Source organism: Gymnoscopelus braueri, assembly GCF_963280865.1.
Source record: "Gymnoscopelus braueri genome assembly, chromosome: 11".
NCBI lineage: Eukaryota > Metazoa > Chordata > Actinopteri > Myctophiformes > Myctophidae > Gymnoscopelus > Gymnoscopelus braueri.
The window spans coordinates 53,723,723-53,744,730 of NC_137613.1; the positions used below are offsets into that span (position 1 = coordinate 53,723,723).

The 21,008-nt window shown below is 41.5% G+C and overlaps 1 protein-coding gene across 1 annotated transcript; it reads left to right on the forward strand.

Moving 5' to 3' along the window:
- Nucleotides 1-509: 509 nt before the first annotated feature.
- LOC308094986 (solute carrier family 25 member 32-like) lies at nucleotides 510-20,674 on the forward strand. The gene is made up of 8 exons (XM_080441822.1): nucleotides 510-750; nucleotides 3,734-4,051; nucleotides 9,625-9,775; nucleotides 13,292-13,377; nucleotides 13,512-13,657; nucleotides 14,168-14,281; nucleotides 15,072-15,217; nucleotides 16,917-20,674. The coding sequence occupies exons 2-8, from the start codon at nucleotides 3,754-3,756 to the stop codon at nucleotides 17,041-17,043; spliced, it is 1,068 nt and encodes a 355-aa protein (XP_080297948.1). The 5' UTR covers nucleotides 510-750; nucleotides 3,734-3,753; the 3' UTR covers nucleotides 17,044-20,674.
- The last annotated feature ends 334 nt before the right edge of the window (nucleotides 20,675-21,008 follow it).

The window sequence follows — 21,008 nt, forward strand, 5'->3', positions numbered from 1 at the left end:
CGTTGCTTATTTGGTCATGTTTCCTAAATGTTGTTTGAACCAAAAAAAATCATGTCAAGGACCCCCCAAATTAATTAATTAAACAAATGTGTCTGCGGACCCCCATCTGAATATATTTTGTGCCAGGGACCCCCCCTACAAGATTTGTGTATTTAAATTGTTTCAAAAATAGTCCTAATTTGTTCTATATATATTTATTTTTTTAAAGATTTGTTTTGAAAATAGCAGATCTACTAGCTCACAACTAGCTCGGCTATTTTCAAGACTAGCCGATGCATAATGGGTTTAAACTAAGTTCTCATGTGGCCTAATATAATATAAGTTGCTTCTTTTGGGCTCGTTTTCCTCAATCTGGGACCATGATGTCAAATAAAAGGAAACCTTTGAATTTCTGAATCTGTTTCTTGAGAGATTATGTTTTCCTAGACCTGGTTTGCTTGTTTCTCTCGCAGAACCTGGCAACACCGTGTTAAAGAGTGGTGTTGTTGGTTGTTATTAACAGTCTGGAGGAGAGGAGGTCATGTCTGCTGCTCTGGACCGATCACTGACTGATATGCAGGCTGGGGGCCGATTGATCCGCATCGCTGCCGATCAAGCTTTCTCCACTGCGGCCCCCCTGGTGCTGGCGTGATCTGCGGACCCCCGAACCCGGACCACTAAAACTGGACCCCCAAAACTGCACCCCAGGACCCCTATAGTCCTGCAGCAGACTGTCTGGACCCCCCTACTGGAGCCCTCTGCAGTGGACAGGCAAGCGCTGTTGTTTATTGTAGGAGGGACATTTTTTACTCGAGTAAAAGTATCAATACCACAATGTAGAAATACTCCGTTGCAAGTTAAAGTCTGGTATTCAGAATTTACTTGAGTAAAAGTATTGGCATCAAAACATACTTTTATATACTAAAAGCAAAAGTACTCATTATGCAGAATGTCCCATTTCAAGTTTTCAAAATGTACACAAATATTTTGAAAATAATAATGTATGTTTAGTAATACAAATCTAAATGTAAAAAGTAACTAGTAACTAAAGTTTTCAAATAATTGTAGTGGAGTAAATAATACAATATTTTCCTCCTCAGAGTGGAGTAGAAATACAAGTATTGGCAATTGAAAATACTCCACTAAAGTAAAAAAAAAATCAAAAGTGTACTTAAGTGCAGTACTTGAGTATATGTATGGAGGAATGAATGAATGAATTGAAGGATGTAAGTGATATTGTTAATGGTAAATTTAAATGTATTTAAATAAATAAAAGTGCTACATCTCTGTTCTGATAGTAATCATTGCTGATATAGGAAGAGTGGGCCGAGAACCTCAATGTGAAATTGTCATGTCATGTTTTTTTGGTTGAAAAGTATGCTATGCTTTGGAAAATGATGTGAAATAATGCATTAGTAGGCTATGTATGATTTTAACGTCATGCATCATTATCAGACCTGTACATTTACCCTTCAACTTCTTGTTTATGCCTCAAATGACTGGCTATCCACAGGTTTCGTAGCAAATTGTAGCAAGTGTTGTTAGGCCTCAAATGTCAAATCATGATGCAGGCCTGCCTACTTCAGACCATTTTGCAAAACCTAGGCCTATATCTATTTTTTTTTAAACTAAAGAGCTGGAGAGACATGGAGACCCCTGTTACTGAGCAAACACTCTATAGCAATGAGTACTATCACAATAGATCACAATAGAGCAGGGGGTCCGGGGCCCCTAGGGGGTCCTCAGAGTTACTACAGGGGGTCCGCCAAATCTTTGTGTGATATGATTTTTTTTTTTTACCTTAACCACTTGAACCCTACCATCCCTTTTCTGAGGAGAACTTTAGCCAAAAATAGCCGATCTACAAGCTCACAGCGCCTCGCAGCGCGACTCGGCGTTGTGAGCTTGTATTGGCTATTTTTGGCAAAGAGGTATAGGTGTAGAGGGAAAAAAGAACAGACCAAGTAAACACAAAAAGTTTAATCCGAAACAATTGTATACAGTATAGAGGAGATCCCTGCTTCTTCTCTTTCTCAGCTTGGGGGTCCTTGGCCTGAAAACGTTGAAGACCCCTGCTATAGAGCAAACACTTTTCGTAACATTATCCATGAGTTTAAAAAAACACAAACATATAAACACACACACGCACACACACACACACACACACACACACACACACACACACACACACACACACACACACACACACACACACACACACACACACACACACACACACACACACACACACACACACACACACACACACACCGTGTTTGTCCATGCTGTGTTATAAAGCCATGGATGTTGCATAACATGACAACATTGTTATTAATAGTGTTGTGTAGTGTTATTGTTACTAATATTAATAGTATTGTGTAATATGAGTACTGAGTGTTGCAGGGCTGGTGGATTTGTACAACACATTAAAACACAAGACAATTGAAAGTCAAAAGTGCTACTTGTTACTTCACCCATTTTCAACCATATCTTCATAATGGTCTTCACTAATGCTCATGTATAAGATGGTAACATTTCTGTCTACTCACTGTGTGTCTCACAGACACTCTCTTTTCCCGGTGTTTCGACCAGGTGGGCGTGGTTTTAAGGTTAGGTTTACGCAGAGCCTTATATTAGTGAGTTCCGCCACTGAGGGGGCAGAAACAGTGTCGGTCACGTGGTTCATGTAAACTGGAAATAGTTACAAACGCCCATAGAGTCCAACGCATTCCGTAAACTTCCGGTTTAGGGCTTTGTCACTATTCGCCAATAGAAGGCTATGTAGAAGACCTGGCCCGATTAAGGGAAAGGAGGTGACACAACTCTCCTTGAATGGCTCTGGGTTTAGCCATAGTTCCTGTGAGGTTAAGGTTAGAGTTAGGCATAGTTCCTGAAGTTTTTGTGGGGTAAGTATAGGGTTAGGTTTAGGCATAGTTATAGTGAGGTTAAGGTTAGGATTAGGGTTAGCTATAGGCATATAACCATGCCCACCTGGGCGAAACATCAAAGAAAGAGGGAGTCCCCTGTGTCTCATTGATGGACTGTGGACAGTTCAGAAACCTGCCTATACCGATGACATCATCAGTAGACAGGTTTTGTCGTTTCAAACACAATTTCAACCCATCATTTAATTTAGTATCTATGCAAGAGTATAGAAGAAACAAATATTTAAAAAAACTAAAATCTTGTTTGAAATAAGTAAAACGGAAGTATAAGCAAACATATTTCTTTTTTTTATAGCTGTGATAAAGATTTTAGTTATACAATTTATATAGCACATTGGTTGGCTATTCAAAAAATAGCAGATATACAAGCTCATAGTGCGGCACAAAGTGACACGCTATGAGCTTGTATATCTGCTATATCTGAACATTTTTAACTCTAACCTTTGCTTCTGGGGGTCCCTGGATCAAAATATTTTGAGCACCGCTGATATAGCAACATAAGTTTTTCAGAAAACTGTTAAGATTTGGAAGAATTTTTTTTGAATCGACCACAGGTCTTAGAATGTGCTAACCCATTAACCCATTAAGACCTGGAACGCATCTGTGTCACTTTAGATTTCTTTGGCTATTCAAAAATAGCAGATATACAAGCTCATAGCGCGGCACTCGTAGATCTGCTATTTTTGATTATTATTTTTTTTTTTTCAAAAAACTGTTAGGATTTAGAATTGTTTTAAGAATCGCCTCGGGTCTTAATGGGTTAATCACGTGTACATACTTTTATTCTGTTGGGTTTCTTGTCGTGACAGACTGGAGGAAGTGGAACCACATGGACACGAGGTCCGACATGTCCGGGCAGGAGCCAGAGCCTGACCCACCAATGCTCTGTGGGGGACCCCGGGGGACACTGCCGTGTGACGTGGGGTCCGGGGGTCCGGCGGCAGGCCCAGAGGGCCCGCTGGCAGGGCCCGGGACCTCGGTGGCCTCGGCAGGCTGGAGTGTCAGCGCGTCCCTGAGGAGTGTGCGGACCCACGTCCGCTACGAGAACCTGGCCGCCGGCCTGACCGGAGGAGTCATCTCCACCCTGGTGCTTCACCCTCTAGACCTGGTCAAGATCCGCTTCGCAGGTCAGTGTGTGTGTGTGTGTGTGTGTGTGTGTGTGTGTGTGTTTGTGTGTGTGTACTTATAGGCTCTATGCACAGCAGCCATATTGGAAGCAAATTGGGCCTCTTCCTTACTTCTTTCACAGGTGTTACCAATGATTCAAATGAAGGCGGCTCTGTTCCATTTAGTGTAGCACAGTGGTTCTCAAGCTGTTTTAATTTCAAGGACCCCCCCCCCCCCCAACTCTGAGAGTGTACACATGACGGGTCCATTTGGTTCCATTCGTACACTTTCAGATTTACACACCCGGGTCCCATTTGGAACCCCCTCAAGGAACCATGAGGGTCCCTGGACCACACTTTGAGACCCACTGGTGTAGCAGTGTTTCCAGTGAGCCAACATGCACAATAATCAGCACCCTGACTCTGTTATGACCTGAATGGAACAGAGCCTTCATTAGTGTCATTGGTAACACCTGTGAAGGAAGTAAAGAAGAGGCCCAATGTCTTCCCAATATGGCTGCTGTGCGTAGAGCCTATTGCTATACTTCTGAGGGCCAAATGTATAAATCAAATCTAAAATGACACAGATGCTTTCCCAGTTGTAATGGATTAAGCATTGAGAGGTTAGGTTTAAAGGTTAGGCTCGGAGTTATGCTGTTATACGAATCTACTAGCTCACAATGTGTCGCAGCACGATGCGTTTTGAGTTTGTAGATCTGCTATTTTTGGTGTGTGTGTGTGTGTGTGTGTACTGTACTGTGTAGTGCACAGCATACATCAAGGTCATTATGTGTATTTGTGCCATGCTTATTGACATTCTAACCCGCGTGCCGAGTCAACATGCGATTTGACCTACTTTAAGCATTCAGGACAGAGCAGGGCGGGGCCATAGGGGTCACAGTTATGCCTGGCTCGTAGTCTTATATCACAGTGCTAACAGTACCACTCACCCATGAGTTATGATTCTACTAAATGTGTGTAATAGAGTACCGAAGTCCTGACGTCACTCGTTCATCCCCTGGGTCACAGAAGTATCTTCTCTACGGAGAATAACATTGGGTCATATAAACGTTGTGGTCAAAAAATAAACAAATTGTCAGGGAGGTGCCATTACATTACAGTCATTTTTATTTTTATTTTTGTATCGTTGTATCGTTTATGATAGTCAGTCACTCATATTTGATAGTCTGTTTCTGGCGAAAATTGAATTAATTTCGGCGGCGGTATCGTTCGCGTTTTCTTGCCGTCAGTTGATGCTTCATATCCATATGAGTCAAACCGTTGTGATCATTTGTTTATTTTTGGAACACAATTCATATTTGACGCGATATTAAACACGTCTATGGGAATTCAGAATGGGGGAAAAAAACATGACCCAGGTAGGACGCGTAAATTACGTCAGACTTCGGTGCTCTATTACTATCCAACAGTATTCATGGACATACCATGGATCTGACAGACACAGTGTTGTTTCATAATGGAACTGTCTTTAACGTGTTTTGCTGCTTTCTTGTCGATCATAGTTTCAGACAAAACTAGAAAATATCTCTGCCAGGCCAGGTTGCCTACCCAGGGCCCGCTAATTTGGAAGTCTGTCTCAGCCAATCCAAATAGAATATAAAAACATCTGACTGATACATCATTTTGAGCACATGACTCCAGAGATATTGATAATGTGTATTGATTTGTGTGAGTTTTGGACAAATTTTGTAGGAGTAGAATCGTAAATCATGTTGTGGGGACTGCTCTGCCTCCGGGTAGGTCAGTATCTACTGATTACGCCCAATGAATGGTCTGATAAATCGCGGGTAGGTCAGTATGTCGCCTACTTCGCCCATTCAATGGTCTGATAAAACGTAATAATGTCCCATTCAGTGCATTGTTAGAATTCGAAGCCGGTCGTTGGACACTAGCCTGGTAACCAGACGAATCTGCCAGTGCAAAAAAAATTAAAATGCCCTCGGCAGATTTGGTCTGGCCCCACTCGGTTGTGATTGGATTTCCCTGCGCCCGAAGTTGTGGGGCACCAATCAGGGCCCAGTATGCAAATATGGGGCGGGTTTAACGCCAGAGGCATTTTTTTAATTCGCCCCTTGGACATGCAGGTTCCACACACAGATTCCAGACTAATATCTACGCAGTGATATTAGTCTGGCCATGCCAGGCTAGTTGTACACAACTATGTCTGCAGGGAGGATGTGGGGCGACACAGTCGTTATGCCCGGCCCGTTCAGGACGCCCACCCAGTAAAACTAATATTTAATATGTATTACATAAGTCTTAAGACAACAATGAGCTGTACAGTCTGCAGTGAAGGAAGGGTGTCGGTGCTTTGAACCCGAAAGGCAAGGCAGCTTTATTTGTACAGCACCTTTCAAAACAAAGTTGATTCAAAGTGCTTTACACAAAACAATAAGACACTTAAGATAAAAACTAGTAAAAAATTTATAACATTTAAAGTATAAGAGAGTAAAGTTAAAAGTTGCAGCATACCTGCAGTTTTCTGGGACTTTGTTCCAGATATGTGGAGCATGCAAAAGGAACACTGATTCAATGCTTTATAAACAAACAGTAGTATTTAAACCATTCAATGCTTTATAAACCAACAGTAGTATTTAAACCATTCAATGCTTTATAAACAAACCGGATGTCTCGAGATTTAAAGGTATCATGACATTCATGTTTACACCACATTCAGAGTCTTTGTCCTGGTCCTTCAAACGTGTACAAAAAGTTTTAACTGAAAATTCCACTCCAGTGATTCACTGTAGGTGTTTTTGTCTCACATTTCTAAAGCCTTTTCAACTGCAATGAAAAAAGAAATCTTTGCCTGCGGGTGTCGCTGGTGAGGGATTTTGCCTGTCAATCATCGCCTCTGCTCCGCCCCCCCCAAAGGAAAGGATAGGGAAGGGGAGGGGCGAGGAGGAGAGTGGGCGGGATTAATCGACTGTGACCTCACTGTCGAAGGGCCAAGCTCAGATTACTTTTCAGCCTAATTATTCAGAAAACCCCAGACCACAGAAAATCCACTGAATGTTCAAAGTTCAGATTTTTTGGGTGTAATTGAGGTCATAAAACCCCCCAAAAAACCATAAAAAATAAAAAATGTGAAAATGAATGTCATCGAACCTTTAAATCTCGTCTAGCGAGACTTCCAGTGGGGCGCATTCAAGACAATCACGTTGCATAGTGTTCTGTCACTATGAACGTCAGATCTCACCAAAAACAAACCAAAAAAAAGCTATCAAAATATGCAATCTAGCGCAAGGCGCACGTTTTTAGCTGTGGCGGACCCGGGATGGAGTCTGTACCATTCATCCTAGGATATCATAACATCATAGAAAAGGTAAGAAAACCGTGGTCCAAAATTCCCCTTTAAGGCGATAGTAGGCTGACTTTGGGATTGTCGTAATGAGTCTGTTGAAAGTCAGGTCTGAGTCCTTGACTACAGGCTTGATTCTGGCTTGCTTTCTGGCCATTGGTGGAGCTAATCCAAACTAATGTAACCAAGGCTAAACTAAACACAAAGAAAACCAAAATAAAACCAAATTGATTTAGAGTGAGAGACGGCAGCCATTTTAGAATCACCCTGCTCTCTGTCTCTGTGTGCGTGAGTGTGTGCGTGCGTGCGTGCTCGCCAACCATGCAGTCTTATGCAAAGGTTTAGAGATGCCAGGTTCATTTGTTGACCTGGCATCCTATAGTTTTAATGTACTTTTTTATTTGTATTTGATGTAATACTGTTAAGACTGATGCTAGGTTCTGGGTTTACCTATGATCCTAGATCACTGAGGCACTACACTGTTTCTATGCATTTGATGTATGCACCTTGCTTATTGTAAATTGCTCTGTGTGTCACATTTGTGTAAACATGTTTATGGTCATCATAACATGTTCAGACCTCTACTGACAGCTATGCTACGCCTGCCACAGTGTTTGCCTTCTTGGCTGTTTCTGTTTGTGTGTGTGGTGTGTGTGTGTGCGTTTGCCATTAAACTTCACATCAGCTTTATTATCCCACATGGAGGAAATGAGTTTGGCCCATTTCTGCATACAGTACAATACATTACACCGCCGTTCAAAAGGGAAATAAACAAGAAATAAACAAAACAAACTCTGTAACACATTAAGTTACTCTCAACTCAAAATGTATGCAGCACATTTTAAAATGACTTTACAGAACCATAAAAACATAGCAAAAAAATCAAAAAGTTGTGAAAGAAAAGTATACAAGCAAAATACAATACTGGCCACAAATACACCAGAGAGAGAGAGAGAGAGAGAGAGAGAGATTAAAAAACCTCTGGCACCACCAATATTAGAACAGTAGTTCTCAAACCTTTTAGTGTCAGGGACCCCCAAATTGATATATAGTTGACTGCGGACCCCCTTCTGAAAATGTTTTGTGCCAGAGACCCCCAGAAGCAAAGATTTGTGTTTGTGAAGAAAAAGAAAATTGGTACAGTCAGGAGCAATTGATTAGCTGACCTCAGGGTGTTGCCACATGTTCGGAAATGTACGGAGGAGCCAGGCCGCTGAAGGGGCCTTAAAAAGCAAACAATAAAACTTCAAATCCGATTCTAAAATGAACAGGAAGCCAGTGAAGCGAGGCCAAGACCGGGGCGATCGGATCACGTTTTGTCTTGCCTGTGAGGAGGCGGGCGGCTGTATTTTGCACCAGCTGCAAGCGTCTGAGTCACTGGTTCTCAATATGTGGGTCAGGACCCCCCAGGGGGGTCCCCAGATGACAGTGAAGTGACAATCTGAGACCTTAAAAAAAAAAAAAACATTAGCCAAATTGTAAAAAAATATAAGAAAAAAGCGGGGGGAAAAAATAGCCGATCTATAAGCTCACAGCGCCAGATGTACAAACTTGTTGATCTGCTATTTTCACAATATACTGTATATCTGTGGAACCGAGTCAAACTAAATGTAATGCCTCAACTCCTACAAAAAGTGCTAGTTACAGTAATGTTATTATCAGTGGTGGAAAAAGTACTCAACATTTTTACTTAAGTAAAAGTATCAATACTGCAATATAGAAATACTCTGTTACAAGTTAAAAGTAGTCTGGAATTCAAAATGTACTTGAGTAAAAGTACAAAAGTATTGGCACCAAAATGTACTTAAAGTACCAAAAGTAAAAGTAATCATTATGCAGAATGTCCCATTTCAAGATTTCAAATGTATAAAAATCATTTAGAAATAGCAGATCTACAAGCTCACATTGCGTCACGATGTGTTGCGTTGTGAGCTTAGAGATCGGCTATTTTCAAATGGCCGAAATGTAAATAGGGCTGAAGTGATAAATGTATGTTTTGTAATAATAATCAAAATCTACACAGTAACTACAGTAGTAACTAAAACTTTTCAAATAAATGTAGTGGAGTAAAAGTACAATATTTGGATCCGATATGTAGTGGAGTAGAAGTAAAAGTATTGGAAATTGGAAATACTCAAGTAAAGTACAAATTCCTCAAAATTGTACTTAAGTACAGTATTTAAGTAAATGTACTTAGTTACTTTCCACCACTGGTTATTATATGTACGTTTAGTTATTACAGTATGTATTCTGTTGTTGTTTTTGTTTCCAGTGAGTGACGGTCTCAGCATGCGCCCTCAGTACGACAACATGCTGCACTGCATCAGGACCATATGGAGGATGGAGGGGGTCCGCGGCCTCTACCAGGGGGTCACACCCAACGTCTGGGGGGCCGGAGCCAACTGGGGGCTCTACTTCCTGTTGTGAGTATACCAGACCACACACCTGAGCACTGTCTGTCTGTTTCTCTGTCTGTCTGCAGTGGTGTAAAGTAACTAAGTACATTTACTCAAGCACTGTCCTTAAGTACAATTTTGAGGAATTTTTGCTTTACTGGAGTATTTCCAATTTGCAGTACTTTTACTTCTACTCCACTACATCCCAGAGGAAAATATTATACTTTTTACTCCACTACAATTATTTGAAAACTTTACTTACTAGTTACTTTGTAGATTTTGATTATTATTACAAAAGATACATTACCCATTTCAGCCCTATATACGTTTCGGCCATTTGAAAATGACTTAGTACTGACTTTTACGTGCAAAAGAGTATTTCTACATTGCTGTATTGATACTTTTACTTAAGTAAAAAAGGTTGAGTACTTTTTCCACCACTGTCTTGTCTGTCTGTCTGTCCTTCCGTCCGTCCGTCCGTCCTACAGAGACAAACAAACAGCACACAGTGACCACTTCCTCAAACTGCACAGACAGGAAACACAGTTATAATACTTCCTCTGAAGATGGAACACACACACACACACACACACACACACACACACACACACACACACACACACACACACACACACACACACACAGGCCTGGGACCTCATTTATAAAACTGTTAAAGGGTTTCCAGGCGCATAAAATAAATGCCATGCACGAAAATAACCAGATTGATAAAAATGTGCGATAATATCTACAGTAACAACCACAAGATTAATGACATTAGTTAGTTGCTCCGAATTGTGTCCTCATTGCAATATAAGTGTATGTGGTGTATTTAATTTAGGAAACAACATCGCTGTACATTGCATGTTGATGTTCCCCTCAACTCCCACAGAGCAAGGAAACCTAATATGTTGTTTGTTTATGATCCATGATGCATCCTTAATGAAATATTTATGAGGCTAGAAAGGTCCACCATAGTGTTTACTTCTATTCTGTGCAAGACCAATGGAAAGACTTTAAGTTGTGATGATGCAATGTTAAACTTGCTTAACACTCTTGCAAAACCTCCACAGCAGAGCCTAAAGGGTGGATTAGAGCGATGTTGTTTCAGTTCTGCTTTGAACACAATGAAAACACCTTTGAACAACGGTGGATTCAAACCGTCTGTCTGTGTGTCGTGAAAAACACTGGTCTCACAGACAGCAGACTTTACTTGAATCACAGAAACTAAAGTACACTTACTCTCTAATGCAGAGGTCTTCAACAGGGGGTCCGCGACCCCTAGGGGATCCGCGGAGGTACTGCAGGGGGTCCGCGAAATGTTGTTTGATTAACACATTGAATGCCAAAAACGGTCCGGACCGTTTTTGAGGGTCCAAACGAGAAGTGCCGAAAACGGTCCGGACCGTTTTTGACCCAATTCTATTTTTATACATGTGGGCCACGTGGGGCGCTAAAACGAAACTTTGACATCACCCAAGGAGTTTCTGAGAAGAAGAGGCTGGATGTGGCTCCATGTCAAAAATCCTCCCGGTCGGCGTTTTCAATGTTATCTCCTTGACTAAAAGCTTAATATCTCCATTTCTTTTTAACGTGGTGGAAACGAGCCGTTTTCGATCGGCGATCACGCTGCAATGGAGGGTCGCGTTGGAAATATTATTGTTCCAGGCGTTAGTCGGGACCCTCCGCCGTCTCGCACGCACGCTTTGTTTACATGCACTTCCGCGTCGGGGCTTCTCACAGCACGAAACGTATAACGCAAGTGGATGGAAGAAATCCAGGCACTCAACGTATAATATTTTAATAAACCTCTGGCACCCAATGTGTTAAACAATATTTTTGTTTGAAAAAAAATAATAACTTATTTTTCATTTTCCCCCCCAAAATGTCAAATTGTCTTTAAACATAACATGAATCCATAGCAAACAGATAAATGGAGGCACAATGCACAATAACATGGTATGTTTATACATATTTTGTAGAGAATTTTTATTTTGCACACCTACTGGAGCAGGTGCGTATAGGAGCAGGCAATATAAAACACAATTGTATACATAAATATACAATATATGTGGTAGCCCCCCCTACCCTATGAGGTAGGGGGTCCCTGCTCCATCTCCCCATCAGTGTGGGGGTCCCTGGCCTGAAAAGGTTGAAGACCCCTGCTCTAATGCAAACATAACACAAGAATGCAAGCAACAGGAACAAACAGAAGAATCACTGACGTACAAACTTTGAACCAGCCAGGTACTTATAATCGCTGGGATAATAGGCTCTATGCACAGCAGCCATATTGGAAAGAACTTGGGCCTCTTCCTTACTTCCGTCACAGGTGTTACCACTTACACTAATTAAGGCTCTGTTCCATTTAGTGTAGCACAGTGGTGCTCAAACCTTTTCATTTCAAGGACCCCCATAACTCTGAGAGTGTACAAATTGATCCGTATTTGGTTTCATTTGTACACTCTCAGAGTTGCACACCCGTAAGGGGCCATTTGGAACCCCCTCAAGGAACCATGAGGGTCCCTGGACCACACTTTGAGACCCACTGGTGTAGCAGTGTTTCCAGTGAGCCAACATGCACAATATCAGCACCCTGACTCTGTTTGACCAGAATGGAACAGAGCCTTCATTAGTAATATCAGTGGTGTAAAGTAACTAAGTACCGGTACATTTACTGAAGTACTGTACTTAAGTACAACATTGAGGTATTTTTTACTTTACTGGAGTATTTCCAATTTTCAGTACTTTTACTTCTACTCCACTACATCTCAGAGGAAAATATTGTACTTTTACTCCACTGCAATTATTTGAAAACTTTAGTTACTTTGCAGATGTACATTATTATATTATAAAACATACATTAACCACTTTAGCCCTGTTTTATACATAGGATATTTTTTTATATTTTGATGCCAATACTTTGGTACTTTTACTCAAGTAACAGTTTGAACACAGGCCTTTTACTTGTAACAGAGTATTTTTATATTGTGGTATTGCTACTTTTACTTCAGTAAAATATCCGAGTACTTCTTCCACCACTGAGTAATATTGGTAAGTAAGGAAGAGGCCCAGTTTCTTTCCAATATGGCTGCTGTGCATAGAGCCTATGAACCAGATGAAGTACAGGACAGGCGAGTTGCAGGTGAATCACGGTACTGCTGTGAGGAGAGGGGAGTGTCAGTCAGGGACCGTGACAAAACACTTAGAAGGATCGGTGTCATATTTCTTGCGTGCGCACCGTGTGTATGCATATTTGATATCTGCTGCAATTTGATATGTCTTTATTTGTACAAGAATCTGTGGAACACTTGACTTGAGTTTATTTGATATCTGAATCTTTTCACTCTATTGTATTCTTTATCTAATACGTAATTGCAATACGTGGGAATCTTGTGCAGAATAATTTCACCCGGCCTTTTATACCTGCTTTAAACTTGTGATGTGAAGTCAAAGTTGAATCATACAAAGTTGAATTATACACTGTATTTGACAATCATACCATTTAATATATTCCTCTGTCTGTCTGTCTGTCTGTCTGTGTAGTTATAATGCATTGAAGTCGTACATACAGGAAGGTCGTCAGACGGAGCTCAGCGCTCTGGAACACCTGATGTCTGCAGGAGAGGCTGGTCAGTAAACACACACTCACTCACTCACTGCCCTCTACAGGCTTTTATAGAGTTAATACTGTAGTTACTGTGCGTTCATTTTCAACACGCTCTTGTGTGTGTGTGCGTGCGTGCGTGTGTGCGTGTGTGTACAGGTATATTGACTCTGTGTCTCACCAACCCGGTGTGGGTGACAAAGACTCGCTTGGTGCTCCAGTACTCGGACAGCAAACAGTACAGAGGAATGATGGATGCCCTGTGCCAGATCTACCAGCATGAAGGAATACCCGGACTCTACAGGGTACACACACGCATGCCATGCACGCACCCATTGTTTGCAATACAATTTTGGCCTTCAAAAGTAAAAGTACAAAAATGTTTGAAAATAGGGTAGGTATACAATAGGGCTGAAGTGGTTAATGCATGTTTTATAATGTAATCATTTATATCTGCAAAGTAACTAGTAACTAAAGTTTTCAAATACTTGCAGTGGAGTAAAAGTACAATATTTGCCTCTGAGATGTAGTGGAGTAGAAGTAAAAGTATAGACAATTGGAAATACTCTAGTAAAGTAAAAAAATACCTCAAAATTGTACTCAAGTACAGTTCTTGAGTACATGTACTTAGTTACCTTACACCACTGGTTGCAGTGAGTAACATTGTGTAGGCCGTTAATTCCGGGTCTCATTGGAACACGTTGGTGTGTAACAGTTTGCATTAACAGTGTGTATTGTGTTGCACAGGGTTTTATAGGAACATGTTGTTGTGTAACAGTTTGCATTAACAGTGTGCATTGTACCGTGTTATGCAGGGTTTTGTTCCTGGTCTCATTGGAACATCTCAGGCTGCTCTTCAGTTCATGATGTACGAAGCTCTGAAGAGAGAAACCAATAAATACAGCAACATGCCTGCTGACGCACTGTTGGTACGCTCACACACACACACACACACACACACACACACACACACACACACACACACACACACACACACACACACACACACACACACACACACACACACACGTCTGTATACTATACTTGTCAGTGGTGGAAAAAGTACTCAAATGTTTTACTTAAGTGAAAGTATCAATACTGCAATGTATGTTACAAGTAAAAATGTACTGAGTAAAAGTACAAACATATTGATATCAAAATGTACTTTAAGTACCAAAAGTAGAAAGTACACAGAATGTCCCGTTTCACAACTTTTCAAATGTAAAAGAATCTTTTCAAAATAGCAGATCTACAAGCTCACAATGCTCTATCATTTCGGCTATTTTCAAATGGCCGTAATGTATAGGTCTATAGATCTGAAGTGGGTAATGTATGTTTTGTAATAATAATAAAAATCTACAAAGTAACTAGTAACTGAAGTTTTCAAATAGTTGTAGTGGAGTAAAGCATAATTTTTGCCTCTGAAATGTAGTGGAATAGAAGTAAAAGTACTGACAATTGGAAATACTCAAGTAAAAATACCTCAAAAATGTACTTAGTTACTTTACACCACTGATACTTGTGAGGACATCAACATTTTAGGACATCGTTTTATTCATCTTATTTTTTATCAAAAACGTTTTTAACAACAACCATCTCTTGTCTGTCACTCAAATTCGACTATACGTGTGGGGACGTTTGGTCCTCACAAGTATAGTAACACAAACACACACACAACATATTAACATGAACGTGATGTTTTTATCACCCGTCACCCAGTCGCCATGGGAATACATCGTCATGGCTGCAGCATCCAAGATCTTCGCCGTGGCGACCACCTACCCGTACCAGGTGGTGAGAGCCCGCCTCCAAGACAACCACAACTCATACGTGTGCATGAGTGACGTCATCGCACGCACCTGGAGGTACCCCCCCCCCCCCCCCCAACACGCACCTAATAAACACCTGTTATTAATACGCACCATAATAGCCATATTGCAAAGAAATTGAGGCTCTTCTTACTTCCTTCAGGTGTTAGCAATGATACTAATGAAGGCTCTGTTCCATTCTGGTCAAACAGAGTCAGGGTGCTGATATTGTGCATGTTGGTTCACCGGAGACACTCTGCTACAATAGTGGGTCTCAAAGTGAACCCTCATGGTTCCTTGAGGGGGTTCCAAATGGCCCCTTACGGGTGTGTAACTAAATGGAACACTAAATGCAACACTAAATGGAACGGAGCCTTCATTAGTATTATTGGTAACACCTGTGAAGGAAGTAAGGAAGAGGCCCAATTTCTTTCCAATATGGCTGCTGTGCATAGAGCCTATACTACACATCCAACACACACCTTACCACGCGCTCCTAACGCACCTGTTACGGATACACACCTGAACACATACCTGTTACCAGGGTTTCCGTTAGCCGGTATTTACCGGCCACTGGACGATAAAATGTTTAATTGGCCGTTAATTATAAAGATCACCGGCCACCGTGGCAGTAGGCTATTTTATAATTTAAGCCTGTTATTAATATTAGTTTTTGGATAAAGTAACACAACATTGCATGATTGCAATACGTAGTTTACAACCATTAAACATATCATACTGGTTTAATTCTGCAGTTATCTGATAGATCATCCGATTCATTTATTTATACGTTTATTTTATTTGTCGTACGTTGGTGTCGTGCTCGCGCGTTGACAATATCAGACCTACAAGCTCACAACACGTGGCAAGGCGCCGCATTGTGAGCTTGTATGTCTGCTATTTTCGATACGCAACAACACCGTCATAGGGCGGAGCACAAATAAAGCTTTACACAGCTGGCTGCGTCTCCTCCTAATCAGCACTGAGTACGGGTGGTTCGCTCGGGTGTTCTGATAAATAGAACAGGGGCCCAATTGACGATAATAAAACAGGGACCCGAACTCGTTTGGGTCGTGGATATTATACAAGCAGCACAGTGACTGTCTGTCTGCAATGGATAAAGTGGCGAAAGTTGGTGACACATTGCAGGCAACTGAGGCAAGTAATCAACCTCCCTTGCGCATTCATGATGACATAATTAACATTTACAAAACAAAACAAGGGCTGTAGGTTTTGCATATTATGGTTGAATGAACATATATTAATGTGTTAATACGCTGCGACGGAGTCACGCAAGCAGTTCAGTCACGCCCACTTTATTCACTTATTTTTTGGTAAGCGACACCTCTGCATGATAGAGTAGATAGATATTATTTAGTTCACTATAAAAACAGGAACAGATTGCATCTGTGATAAAGTGGAAAGAAGCGCAGCGCTAACGTAACGAGGTGTAATTATCAGTTGGGTGCACGTAGCCTATCTGCAAACATGCTTGTGACGTCAATTATAATATGGCCGATTAAATTTTTTCTTTGGCCGGTAAAATATAATCCTGTCGGTAAAGGTGGTCGGCCCAGAAATTGCCTAGCGGAAACCCTGCCTGTTATGAATACACACCTGAACACAAAAATATATCATTTTAAAATAGATTTTCGGGTGAATTAATCGCACAAAATCAACGCCTACAGTATGTAAGGACATTGTTACGTTTTTTCTAAAAAGGTGTGTGTGTGTGTGTGTGTGCGTGTGCGAGTAGCAGTGAGGGTGTGTGTGGGTTCTATAAAGGCATGGTTCCCAACCTGGTCCGGGTTCTGCCTTCCTGTTGCATCACCTTCCTGGTCTACGAGAACGTCTCCAGAATGCTGCTGGGTCACAACCAGTGAAACCAGTACCCGACAAAACCCCACTGGCTCCGTACCAGTACACCTGTAAGGTTCCTCAAGGGAACCCCAAGGAACCCCAGACCCCCACGTTGACAATAGGGCTGAACCGGGATTTGGAACCGTTTCCGAAAAGTGTTTTTTTATTACACTTGTCAGAGCTGGTGTGTGGACTTCACGTCTGCTATACAATTACAATACCGGTGGTTCTCAAACCGCCGGTATTTTAATTTCAAGGAACCAAATGGACCCGTTCCATTTGTACACTCTCAGAGTTACAGAGCTTGTAAGGGTTCTATTTGGAATCATTTAAAGGGAACAATTAAAGTAGAATTTCGCCCTAGGCGTTTTCTTACCATTATTTGAGGACGTTAACTCATCGTGTAAAAGTATAGACCCCCCCCCGCCGCACCTCAGAACGGTAGTCTTTAGTTCTTGGCTAAACCCGCCTATTTCTGTCGCTCGTTTTTTTCTTGTATATATCTATCGTGTGTGGACCGTCTGATGTCGGGGCTATGCTATTGCTACATGGGCGCCGCCATTACTGTTTACAAATCTGATTTACTGAAATCACGTTTGAAATCTCGTCTCGCGATACTTCCGCCCGCCATTCTGGAGACCGGCGGGCGGACTCCCGTTCTGAGCTGCGGTTTGGGGGGTCCCCGAAATGGAGAACATCGTTCTCGTTATGAACTGGGGGTCCTGGATCACTCTTATGATGAGTTAACATCCTCAAATAACGGTAAGAAAACGCCTAGGGCGAAATTCTCCTTTTAAGGAATGGGACCGTTAAGAGGGGACCGTTAAGGAACCGGAATCGTTCAGATCCCAAAGCATCCCAACCCTAGTCGAGAACCAAAGCAGTAAAAACCCTTCCATTGAATGTCACAAGACACTGACCTACAGACTGACCGGTCAAGCTGACTTCTTAAAAAGTGACTGCAAGTCAGTGCAGACTGAGATTCCTTGCAGACTTTGATTCCTTTACAATGAATTAACGTCAAAACTGATTGCAGGTCAGGCCCTCCAGGACTGCAAGGGGATTGAACTAGTGGCCAAAACTGGTATTGCAAGCTTGGCTCATAAAAGACAATACTGTGCATGCTGTCTATCGCCTTGAAACCCTAGTGCGCTTGTGGTCCGTTTTTTTTTGGTCAAACCCTCGGAAAGGAGAGTGTATACTTCCGAGGGATCTTCTCAAGTCTGACTCCAGGTTAGTGGAGTGCTTCTAAACGCCACGCCACGACCACACGGCGCTCAGCAGCTTTGGACCACGCCCCCAAGACTAGGGAGGGAAGGGGGGGAGAGGGGGGCTTGTTGAAGCAAAATGTGGTCAAACTCTGGTACTGCAGGTCTGGGCCCCAAAACCCGGATAGTTCGACCGATGGGCTGGAAGCTTTGCTCGTGGTGGTTGGTTGTGACGTAGACAAATACTGAGCATGCTCTGTGGGCATTGGTTCCCAAACAATGGGTCGGGACGTGTTCTTGGGTTACCATTTTTATTGCCATTTCCTTCTATATTTTTCCCATTATTATTTCAGAAGATTCCCCCCCCAAAAAAAAACATTTAAAAAATGATAATAAACCAAAAGAAATGTCCAAAGGAGTTCAGAAAAAGTAAGAAATAGTGAAAACAGCTGATCTACGTGCTCACAATGCGCCCCATCGCGACACGCTGTGAGCTTGTAGATCGGCTATTAATATTCCTTATTCTGCTCTGTCCTAGGTCCTCTATCCTCACTCATACAAGGTTATGTAAAGAAGGAAAGGACATCTATATGAATGAATGTAGATAGGTTGGAAAATAACTTGCAGAATTTTATTTGAGCACTCGTAAAATGTGATCTATGCGCTTGTACATTGACATTTGCATAAAATAGTCCTACACATACTAATTGAAAAATATTTTCACATTTCATGTCACTTTTTATTTTTCTTTGTGTGACTTATTGCATGTGTGGATTCAAGGTCAATATTTCAATGAGTTTGAGTGTGTCAAATTAAATCCACAAGATCTCAAATATTGCAACATACTGTATCTACCTTCATATCGTCACTGCCACACAGAAGCCTTGTATCTGTATTTTTCAAATGATGTCGTTGTTTTTCTTTGGTAAATGAATGGCCTACTTCATCATACTACAGTGTCACACAAAAGTAGCATAAATAGCCGACCTACAAGCTCACAACGCGTTGCAATGTGACACATTGTGGAGCTTGTAGATCTGCAATCTTTTGCTATTTTGGAATTTATTTTAAAGCGAAAATGGTTGTCTGTTGTATAAATATATATTGAACCAATGAAAAGTATCAACCAGAGCTCTTGACTGAATAATAACTACATTGGATCCATTGGAACACGGGTTATCTTGTGGACGTACAAGGTTTCTACCTGTCAGCGACGATATCTCTATGCCAGGGGTTTTCAACAGGGGGTCCTCAGAGTTACTGCATGGGGTCTTAAGGGCGATAAGATCATATTTTTTACTTTGACCACTTAAAACCCTAGCGTCCCTATTCTGAGGGGAACATTAGCCGAAAATAGACGATCTACAAGCTCACAGCCTCTCGCAGCGTGAGGCGTTGTGAGCTTGTAGATCGGCTATTTTAGGCAAAGAGGCGTTTGGTGTAGAGGGGAAAAGAGCAGACTAAGTACAGAGTGAAAGGTCAAGTTTACTGTGGTTTACTGTTTACTGTGGTTAACATCTATGAAAAGTTTTATTCTGCAAAACAATATACAATATGTAGTGGGGGTCCCTGCTTCATCTCTTTCTCAGCTAAGGGGTCCTTGACCTGAAAAAACGTTGAAGACCCCTGCTCTATGCTTTGGATTGGCTGACTTTGGGTTTCTGTGCACTTGCTCCTCTGGCCACTAGAGGGGGCCCTGAGACTGAGTTACAATTGTGTTGTGCGCTTTATTCCTCACATACATACTAAACCTTTAATAGTCAATTAGCATTATTTGAAGAGTAGGCCACGCTCAAGACTGTTTATATTCATAAGGATTAGAATCCCCCCTGATATGGTTGATTTGTGTCGTTTTAAAGGGATAGTTCACCCCCAAAATGACTTTTTTTCTATCGCTTAGTCACCCCATGGAGACTTGAATTCATGGATATGTTTTTGTTTTTGTCACATTCCTAAGCCAATAATTTGATGACCGGCAGCGGTTCTGGTAGGAGACACAAAGAGTCTCCTTGTGTCTCCTACCGGAACCGCTGCCTACCGGTCCGCTGAGCATCAAATTATTGTCTTAGGAATGTGACACAAAATAAAAAAATATCCATCGATAGAAAAATGGGGTGAACTATCCCTTTAAATCAGTGGTTCTCAATCTTTTTCTCAGCGTTCACGGCCCACCCATCTGACCACTTAGTGGGTGGATGGGTGGACTGTGTTCATTTTCAGAGCATGTTATGATCAATCCGGCTTGGATCACTGGAACTAACGTAGTATGCTTTAAGTTCCTTAGAAGTAACACAATGAAAATGCTTTGTTTTTATATTAATGTTACCGGTATGTCATCAATACAGTCTTAAGTGTTTTGCCAATTATTTTGGGGACCCACTGTGGGCCCCGGCCCACAGGTTGAGAAACATTGTTATAAAGAATTGTTCATTTGCGTTTTATTACTGATTGTCTCTTTGTGCCTTAACGTGTTGTTAACCCATTAAGACCTGAGGCCGATTCTAAAAAAGAATAATTAAAAAATCCAAATATTTTGTTCCTGGTACCCCCAGAAGGAAAAATTTGAGTTACAAATGTTTGCTTTAAAACTATCTTGTTGTTTATGTTCTGGTCAGCACTTTAGTCCGTGGCAGTTCCAGTTGTTACTTAAATGTGGTTTATCGATAAATTAGATGCATTACAACCAAATATCTGTCATATACTAACAGACTGTTACTGCTAGTGATGATATTACAGTGTTTACTTCACTAGAATATAGAGATGTGTAAGTTGAGCTGACA

Coding starts and splice junctions, on each gene's coding strand:
- LOC308094986 (XM_080441822.1), top strand. CDS start 3,754: ATGGACACGAGGTCCGACATGTCCGGGCAGGAGCCAGAGCCTGACCCA. Junction 13,658..14,167: donor GAATACCCGGACTCTACAGG/GTACACACACGC, acceptor CGTGTTATGCAG/GGTTTTGTTCCTGGTCTCAT. Junction 15,218..16,916: donor GTCATCGCACGCACCTGGAG/GTACCCCCCCCC, acceptor GTGTGCGAGTAG/CAGTGAGGGTGTGTGTGGGT.